The sequence below is a fragment of the Atta cephalotes genome (assembly GCF_000143395.1).
Source record: "Atta cephalotes unplaced genomic scaffold scaffold00020, whole genome shotgun sequence".
Classification (NCBI taxonomy): domain Eukaryota; kingdom Metazoa; phylum Arthropoda; class Insecta; order Hymenoptera; family Formicidae; genus Atta; species Atta cephalotes.
In genome coordinates this window covers 765,822-776,703 of record NW_012130084.1, presented here as the reverse complement: position 1 = coordinate 776,703, position 10,882 = coordinate 765,822, and the positions used below count along the sequence as shown (strand labels likewise).

Sequence of the window (10,882 nt, the reverse complement as noted above, 5' to 3'; positions counted from 1 at the left end):
ACTATATATTAGTTAATATTATTTAGTTACTATATTTAATTATTATTACTATATACGTACTTACTACTATACTATATATATATTATTATATATATATATATATATATATATATATATATATATATATATATATATATCTGATGGATATCTCTTTCAGAATATGAACGATTATTACCGCATCAGATATGACATTAAGTGGCATCAGTAATCAGAAGTTACAATGATTGGTACAGCCTGTACTTTGGAAGATGCGTGTCGGCAGGCTCAGGTGCGTGAAACAATTTTCAAACTGGAATTCTTTAATGCCTCAAAACTTTTAATTATAATTTATTTATTATTAAAAAGAACGATTTCGAGACACTCTATATATATCGATAAAATTGTCATTTTGTTATTACATATTCATTCCTTTGTTTATGTAGGATATGATTAATCTAGCATCTAGATGTTGGAAGAATACCCAAGGTCAGAATTCATTGACCTTAACATCGGATAAATCATTATCCTCTCAGAAAAAAGAACAGAGTTATTCCAGGCATAGTATCCAATCCAAACTCACCAGACTCTATTTTGAAGAACTTTCTAAAGTTCCTCATGCAACCCCAGATTCAGTTTTGGTATGTTCACTTTCTAAACATTTGTTACTAAATTTTTGCTTGTTTTTTTTTTTATAAAAATACCGCAATGCGATAGTGTATTATATTTTTATGCAACATGCTGCTTTATTTTAAATTTTACAGAACAATCTTGAGAATGAGTGTGATCTTTTGGGGCGGTTAGTGCAAAGGGAAGGTTTAAATACATTAATCGTTAATCTTTATGCTGGTAATAAAGGATACTCATTAGCTGTAAGAAATAGGTATGCATTTGTCATGCTAATTATCTCTCTGAAACATTTGAAATGCTGGTTAACAATGATAGTATTTAATTTTTTAAACTTAATAATAATTGACTCTAATAATTCTATTAATTAGATTTAAGTTAAATTGTAAAGAAAAATCTTTCAATATTTGCGCGAAAATGAATATGATTATTAATTTAAACATTATTACTTTTGACTCTTTTGGTTGTTCACTTCAGTGTCAAATTGTTGTGTTTGTCTCTTTCCCTATATTGTAAAAATTATTATAATATTACATTGCTAAAATTAAAAAATTTTAAACATTAATTCTTGTTGGGTTTAAAGCAGTTTGAAATATGCCAGAGAAGTAAAATACACTTCTTTATATATGTAATTAATTTATCAAAATAATCATTTGTTTTTAATTTTAGAATTAAATTTTAATATTAATACAAAATCTTATTTCTCGATAGTGATAAGGGGAATCAGTATGATAAAAATTCATTAGCTGAGACTCAACTCATGGGTTACGAACAGGGTGAGCTACTTTCGTGCATAGATAATGGCCAATTGCCAGCTATGCTAGCCGAACAACTGGAATCTAGTTATTCACATTTATTTTATGACGGCTGTATAATTGCTGAAGTTCGAGATTATCGAAGATCATTTCCTCACAACAGAGCTGATGTTCATCATGTACTTCTTAAACCTACCACACAGGTGAGACTTGTCATTAAATGTATCCATTAAAGACGACATAATAATATAATAATAAAACAGTATCAATGATTGAAGTCTATTCAATTATATTGAATACGATTTCAATAGGATTTAAATTAAATCGTGAGAATCATTGTTTATAGAGTGTACTTTCGGACGTATCGACACTTACGAGTGACGGAGATTGGAGCCACGAAGAGCGGTTAATGTTGGAATCACATCTAGTGGCAGCTACTCAAGGTCCTCTATGTCTGGATCCGAATCCTATTCCCACTTTAGCTAGTACAAGAATTAAGCAGTCTAAATCATTGCTTACTGATCATCAACTCATGCGACAAGCTAAAAAATTCTCTCAGGTAAGATTTTAATTTGAAATTTATTTATAATCTATTATTTGAGAATTGGAGTTCTATAGTGTGCGTGCGTGCGTGCGTGCGTGCGTGCGTGTGCGTGTGTAATATTTATTAGATCAGGCCTGTATCCAATTTGAGCTTTGGAGTCAAAACATAAAGCCATTGACACAAAAAAATTTAATGTAAGATTTCGAGAACTGCACAGTTGATATGCATCTGAGTGACGCTTATCAATACTTTACAGTCCCTGAAATCTTATCCATATTGAATTTTTTGCATTGATGATGCGTTTTGGCGCCGGAGTCAAATTGGACAGCTTGTATTAGATAGTAAATATCAAATAATAATACTTCAATGCTTCATGACAAGTTGTATTTTTATATATACAAAAGTATACGAAAGAGTTAATCTTATATCTACAGAATTTAATTCTATACAAAGGATATTTCTATATATTTCTAAATCACAATAATTTTATTTAATTAATATTTATATATTGCTTATGCGGATTTAATTTGTACATAGCAGTAAATAGAAACATTGTGTGCTTGATATCAGGTCACAGTAAATCGTAAAAGAAAATTAGAACAGTTGGCTCAACCAGAAGGACAAACAATACATGACTTAATATTGAAATTCCGAAAGTCCGAAAATACAAAAAGAAGAGTATTAGCAACCAATACTGCCTGTCCACCGCCTTCTCTTACAAACCCTCCTCTGCTTCCACCGTCTACAGCAATCGAAGCTTTAAGGTACTTGGCACGGTTTTTCTTTATATTTTTATTTGTATTATTTGTAATTACTTACATTTTATTCTTTTATAACTTTTACTGTGAGATGTCCGCAAAATTAATTAACAATGGAATTCGATTAGATTCGCGAAAGTATACGAACGGCCACGAGAATCAAAAGACTGTTCGCCGCAAGTTGTAGAAGAATATATATTAGAACCTGCGGAAAGTCAGGATTATATAAAGCTCTCGATCCTGCAAAGACCCGCTACTTCCGAGTACCTGGGAGAACTTTATATGGACAAAAATCATCAGGATGGAGAGAGGAATGGTTCTTCTTGCCGGTACGATGAATAATAGTTCGTTCATTTGTACTAATAATATAACATATTATTGCTACAGGTTAACAAGCTATGTATTTTTGTGCAAAGCATGATTATTTACATAATAAATTTATTTAGCATAATAAATTTCTAATATTGACAATAAAGAATAATATTGACAATAAGAATCTTATTTTAAATGTACATGTAAGAACACAATCGATAAACTAGAAGCCCAAACCGGTCGAGGCCCATACTGGATCTTTAATGCTTTTTAAATAAATTCTATTGAATTTATATACTAAATATGTAATTATTTGAACTGCGCGCCGAAATTATTTTTTTCGAACTTATAAACACAATTAAACTCCTACAGTAATATCACAAATTAAGCATTAAGTTGATGCTCAATCTGGTATTCTATTAGAAAGATGTTAATGTACTGAAAAATTGTAAATAAATTTATTGTGAAAAATATTTGATCTGTTCGACTTGCTTACACTTTTTTATACTTAAAATGGGAATAGATGTTTTTTTGACACTTTGACATTTTGAAAAGAGAGAAAGCGAAGATGCTGAGTGTAAAAAATGTAAGCAAGTCAAACAGACCTATTACCCGGAAGTTAAACCTAGATCTCTTGTATTCCATACGAGCGTTCTAAGCCTTTAAACTAACGAGACTTCTAATATTGAATTTATTTTCTAGATTTCCATTGGGTACCAGAGCTGTAGTTAATCACTACTATCAGCAATTTAAAGAAATATTTACCGAAGAAGGTAGGAAAAATGTGAGAATAAAACATATTGTACCAGGACAGGCTCCTCGTATTGCATGTACACCAGGCATGCAGCGAGCCCATCAACAGGTGCATTAATCTCATCTTTTTTCCATTTAACGTCGACTATTTTATTCTTTATCTTTCAACTATTTTTACTGAATCAATTTTTATTATTATTTTAGGCGCAACAAGCAAAAGCGGCGCAATTAGCTCAACAGTTGCAACAAGTTCAATCTCAACACTCTCAACATGTAGCACAACAGGTTTGTAAGCTCAGTTTATTTTTTATTTTTTTATATGTAAATGAATATCAGCAAGAGAACACTTAGCTTTCTTGAAAAAAAAAATACAAAAAATATATAAATATGTACACATTACAATCTTATAACAGCCATGCACACATTTTCAGCAAATCCGCGCGTCATTTCAGATTTTATCACGGGCTCAAGGGCAACTAACTAATTTGGCCAGTCAAGTAGCCTCGATGAAGGCTATGACAGAAGCTTCTACCTCTGCACAAAATAATCTTACGTGCGTGGACTCGGCAAATATGCCACAAGTTATTCCACAGAATGACGTTACCACATTGAGTTCAGCGCAATCTTTAGCCAATGGTGGCCCTAATGCGTCGACCTCCGTGCAAATTGATAACTCTGCGATGGCAGTAGCAGATAACACTTGTAATGGTTCTGGTATTCTGGTCTTTCAGAAGTCGGCTGGTACTATTAATAACGCGGCATCCACCAATGTTCCAGTTTTGGTAAACTTCCATATTTATTTCATAACAGACATTAAATTTGGTGATATCTACGATGACAATCTAATCGCGTTAAGTTTAAGATTTGTTTATTTAATCCTTATTATTTGCAGCAAGCGCAATTACAGGCGGGAACACAGAACTGCATAGGTGAAACTACCAATCAGAGTCAAAGCGAGCCGCCGTTTAAGAAACATTCAAATAATCCAGCAATAAATGCTCTTGTTACTTCCCTCATGAATTCCGCACAGCAATTCCAACAACAAGCTGCAGGTTTGCTACTGCTCTACAATATATATCTTTGCATCCTTTAAGATTATATAATTCTGTTATATGCTTGTAGATTCGTAATATTGATATTGTATGTTATGTGTTTTGTAGCCAATGCTGCAGCTGCAGCTATGAATAACAATACACAAGCTACAAACAAGTCCAACAATGCCGCGATCCTTAGTTTATTAAATAGTACTCCTGCGAATATAGCTCAACGTAAGGTTCAATCCCAAAGGATCTCTCTTAATGCTTCCATACCACCTAGAGTTATCAGTCATGGCAATGTGATTAACGTGCCCAATACCACTGGTCAAGTATGTTTCATTAATTTGTTAATAATTGGTATTTTATATATTTACAGATTTTATATTTATACATTTAATATATTTTAATTAACATATATTTATATGTTTCAACATAAAATTGAACATAATTTTTATCAAATTTTTTCAATTGACATTTAATACTTGTAATATAACTAATAATTAATTATTTGACATAATGCTATTTTGCCATAAAGTATGTAATATTACGTATCCAACTTATTATATTAGGTTTATTATATTAGGTACGCGTGAGTTTAAGCTCCTCTGCTTTAACGGGACAATTAAGTTGCAAGCAACAACCAGTGAAAGCAACTGCTGTAAGACTCGCGCGAGTCCAGGATCCTACATCTACTCTTGGGTTATCAATGCCGGGACTTTCGGCTTTGCTTGCTGGTACAGTATATCTATAAATTAATGCTGTTTATCAGCAAAAATGTAGAATACAGTTTTTATATTTTAATTTATTACGAATTTAATTTATTAAAAATTCTTTGATTAAATTATACTAAAATTTGAATACTAAATTCATAACTCTACCATTTTTTAATAAACTTTTATACATATAATTTAATATTTTGAACATTTGAAATGAATATTCATCAAATATAATTAAATAATCTTGTTTTTCTTTTTTATTTAATTTAATAATAATTTAAAAGTAATTCTAGATTAATTTCTTTTTCTATTTTTGTTAGAGAGAGAGAGAGAAAGAGAAATATAATTTTCTTTATATGAACAGGCACGCCGTCGGCTGACAATCCAATACCCGGAATGAATTCAACTTCATCACTGCTTGAACGACTTACCGCTTCTTCCAGTCAAAGTAGCCAACCAGCGAGTCCAATGACCAACCCGTCTCCAACTAACGTGAATCTACAAGGCGTGAACCTCACTAGTCTGCCGAATTCCATCAATGGTCTACAAAACGTTCAGGTTATTTAAAATAGTAGTTTATTTTTCTCATAGAAGTCAATACAGATTGAAATGAATTAACGTATTGTCCATTTTAGGTATCGTTCCCAGGCTTATCGCAACCTATTACGATGTCGTTGAATGTGTCTCCAACTACTGGTGGAACCGTCACACCTACTGGAGTTATTGTTTCTCTTCCTATATCGTCTGCCACAAATACTTGTACGACAGTATCAAGTGTTAGTATCCTGTTTATACAAGTAATTCTTTTAGTGCAAAACAGTTTAAAGTACAATTCTCTCCATGAATTAATAATAAATAAAATATTTTTTATATATGTATATATAAATTCTCATATATTAAAATGTTATTTGTATTGAAAGAGTTAATATCAATGTGTAAAATAGCAATCTTCCTTCATAGGATATGTAAAGAAAAAATAAAAGTATTTTTTAAATATAATCTGAATGCAAACTATCGATTGAGCATGCAAAGAACTTGATCGATCCAGCCATTATTAAGATCCGATAATTTCGGTCTTCTGTAACTTCGCATAAAGGAATGCAGCCGATCTCGCACTGTATGATGTTGCTGCGTTTGTCTTAGCGCCGAGACATTGCCGTGTCTCCAGATACATGTAACAAATAAATAAGTTTATAAGTAATTTATATCATCTAAACATTACACTATTTTTACAGATGGTAGCCGCAACTGTTGTTACAACAGCTATCGCTGGGAGTACGCCAACGGTAGTAATCGCTAATCCTGCCAATGTCAATGCGCACTTGTCTTTACCAATCGGTAATATATAATCATATCCCATCATGAATATTACTGATTGAATTGTATTTCTAAATTTATTCTTTCTTAAATATTTCATGCTAAATATTTACATTAAAAAAAAGATATTTTACAAAATTTTTTACTTTATAATTTTATTTATAAAAAACTTTATTGAAAGCCTTATTGTTCGTAAGAAACATTAATTAAAAACTTAAGATATGATTACATACGTATCTAATATATATATATATATATATATCATTTTTGAGACATTTACTCTATTGTTATGTATACAATATTTTTAGATATTTAAAAATTGATCATATATATTTTTCAGCCCAATTAATACCATCTGGAGTGAAAGGATTGTCGCAGCAAAATAGGAGTAATAACGCAGTGGCTCTTGCACAGGTAATTTAATACTCTTAATATTTAATATTAATAAATTAATTTAATACTCTGAAACATTACAACTTTTTTACATTATTACATTATATAATAACGGCATATAATATTCTATAATATTAGAATATCTAGAATTAAGTAGAAAAGATAGAATTTTTATATTTTAATTATTAAAATATACAGTATAGCATCTTATGCAAGAAATGCATTCATCAACACTAATTAATTTACGTAACATTATGTAATTTTAGGGAGGACAAGCAATCCAACTTATTGGATCTCAAAGACAACGATTTAATCATATGACTCGTCAAGTACAATCGAATCAAGTTAAATCGGCTGTCTTATCGAATCAATTGGTAACAGTTGCCAAAACTGTAACGGCCAGTCAGCTGATATTGTCTGGTAATAAACAAGTATTAACTCCTATAATGGGTAAGTCAATGCCAAATCTATATTCATATCCATTGCATGGAAATAATAGTATAAGCATAGTACTTTATGTCAACGATGTCTATATAAATCTTCTACTTCGCAGCCGCGACGAAACCTGTGCTTATGGCGTCACAGACGACGCCTTCTTCCCAAGTAGTACCTGTTAATAAACAAACTCTATTGACAAAATCCTTGCATGCTAGGGCTTCTACCGGTCAATGCAGTCAACAGACACAAAGTCTCGGGGTGACTACTTTATCACAACAACAAGTATGTTTTAATTAAGAGATTACTAACTAAACTTTTTTTTAATATTGTTTTAATTTTTTAATATTTTAATATTTAATAAACTTAATTTTAATATATCAAGTAATATTGTTTTATTCTAAATTAAAAGAATCAGTTTGCATAGGAACTAAGAAATGATTATTTTGATTTTACAGCTTCAGCAGTTACTAGCTGCACAGCATAAAGTTGCCGTCGCGACGGGAAGTTCTCAAAATAGGACGCAAATTGAAGCTCAGAGAAATTCTACGTCTGCCCCAGGGGAAGACCCCGCCTGAATATGTTCAAATAAATGATAACGATCATGTTACGTCGAAATAATTGAAGCCCGCCCCTGAAAGAAATGTAAAGAGGCATTTGTATATTACATCATGATTATCAATGAGATTAATTTAATTTTTGCATATGAAAATTGTATAATGAATTGCGTTTTTCTTTTAAGTCATTTATTTAATTACAAAGAAATTTTACTCTAGCAACAATATACAAAAATATTTTACCAAATCAGTATTACGTAATATTTATGATCATGTGCAATAAATGCGGTTCTCTCAAATATCTGCCTTAAAATGTTACTTTAGGGAAGGTTTCAATTATTGTACATATAACTTGTGTATATATATATATATACACACACAATACGATTTGTTTTATATTAAAAACATAATAAATATTCCAGTTTTTATTGATCTTCATCCCTTTTTTAGTACCAATAATAATTCTTGTATTCTTAATCTATTTTATGAGTACTGACAAGAACAATATCAAAACTTACAAGCCTATTTTATTTAATATATTAAAATTTATTCCGTTACTTTCGAATTTTTTTCCAAAGAACTGTCATTTATGGTAACATTTATTTGTTCATTTTGATATGCCTGTATATACAGTTTTTATTTGTAATCGTAAAAAAGTATATATATGTTATACATACACAAAATATTTTTTTGGTATTTTTAACATATAAAATGTCAAAAAATATCCATACATAAAACTTTAAAAATTTAGCAAAATATGTAGATTGCATTTTTTTTTAACCTTATCATACAATGTTTATCGGATATCTATTTCATATAAATATAAAACCAAAACAAAATAAACAATCGCTAGCATTTAAAAAATACCAAAAAGATATTTTATTAATACTTATGAAATAGCATTAAAACTGTTTATAAAATGAATATTTTCTTATATTATTTCCTTTACAAATCATTTGAAATTATTATATCTAACAAAGTATTTTTTTTAATCAATCTATATTTTCGTTATTTTTTATATATATTATATAAACAGAATTAATCTGGTTGCTGACTTCATTCGTTAGCATTTATTCTACTTATCCTACTTTAAATAAAATAACACAACAATAAGCGTAACCATTCACATTGTAATAACACCACGTAAGATTTTTATATCAATATTTTATAAAAAGGAAGATTTGTCAAAGAGATTAACTTTTTTTTTTATAATACTTCTTTAATGATTATTCATAGATGTAACAAATAGAAAAACAGTTTATAACAAAATAAAAAATTTAACTCGTTAATATCAAAATCGCATATGTTTAAATACAAATGTTTAAAAAATTGTATTGTTTAAATCTACAATGAGTAAAAAAATTATTTGCACACCTATTTGGAATTTAATAGGAATATTTCACAGCAACTATTATTTATATTTTTTATATTCTCATTTTGTGAACAAAATTACCCCAAAGTATAAGCAAATTTTCTTTTACACGTTATACAATTCGGATCTTGTACAAAATAAAATATGTATATTCTCTAAAATAGATAATCATAAACTCAAATTTTAAACATATATAAAAAAAAATTATTAAATATTATTAAAAGCTAAACTGGTCATAATCAAAATAGTTATAAAATTATATTTCGCAATATATAATCTGTATAATCTATAATAATCAAACCTAGCTGTACGATCACAAAAGATTTGTTACGTTAAAAAAAAAAGATAATTAACGTTAGAAAGATGATGACAAATTATTCTATAATCTCTCTTAAATATTAAGATGTTCTTAAACTATTTATTCTAGTTTCACAACCTCCAGATTCGGTATGTTTCAACAACTTCTTAAACGATAACAAAATTATGTTAGAGGTAGTTACCATTGCATAATTATTTTTATTAAAATTTTTCAAAAAACGTTTGCAGATATTTATTATATAAAAGTTATAAGAGAGAATTAATGTGTATATAGGAGACAAAAGAATCTGAACAAAAGAATCTCTTATTCAATATATGCGTACGAATATATATAACGAGCGATAAATAATTATAATGAAAATAACTTATACTCTTATATCCATATATTGAAATTTTGGTCTCATTACTATTAACATATGTCTTATAATTAGTAAAAAAAGTCATAGAAAAATTCTAGAAAATTGTGATGAAGAGACTTTACAGTAACGGAAAAAGAAAATAATTATACGTTAGATTATATTGATTGAATACAAAAAATTACTTTTAAAGTTAAAATAATAATTATTAAAGTAAAAAAGTATTTAGGATAATATCTAAAATCATATATGTTTGAACATATACATTCTTTAAAGAAACAAATATTGTTCAAACAAATATTAAAAAGAACGAAAAGGACTTTATATCTTTTTTAAATGACAAGTTGTTTATTTAGAGAAAACTTATAGTTTGGAAACATGATTTCCGGACTCAAGTTTGTTCGTTCAATATACTCTCAAAATTAGCTGTAATTTTTTATATATCATATAAGCAGAACATACCATGAGATTTTTTAAATTGTAGACTAATAATTAGAGAAACAGTTTTATATATATATACCAGTTGTAAATAACTTAGGGATAATTTTTTATTCAAAAATAGAGTCACTATTTATAGTTAAAAAAATAATCATTTAATCTTTAATATATATATATATATATATATATATCTATTCCTAAACTTACTATAAAATAAT

The 10,882-nt window shown here is 28.8% G+C and overlaps 1 protein-coding gene across 1 annotated transcript; it reads left to right on the top strand.

The window, feature by feature from the left end:
* The first annotated feature begins 220 nt into the window (after window positions 1-220).
* Window positions 221-8,201, top strand: LOC105619247 (transcription factor SPT20 homolog). Its single transcript, XM_012200771.1, has 20 exons — window positions 221-268; window positions 423-617; window positions 741-859; window positions 1,315-1,561; window positions 1,705-1,917; window positions 2,473-2,666; window positions 2,789-2,989; window positions 3,675-3,834; window positions 3,930-4,010; window positions 4,157-4,507; window positions 4,618-4,777; window positions 4,886-5,091; window positions 5,346-5,496; window positions 5,843-6,036; window positions 6,114-6,254; window positions 6,714-6,816; window positions 7,136-7,209; window positions 7,455-7,638; window positions 7,742-7,908; window positions 8,082-8,201. Exons 1-20 carry the CDS (start codon window positions 221-223, stop codon window positions 8,199-8,201), a joined length of 3,309 nt encoding a protein of 1,102 aa, XP_012056161.1.
* The last annotated feature ends 2,681 nt before the right edge of the window (window positions 8,202-10,882 follow it).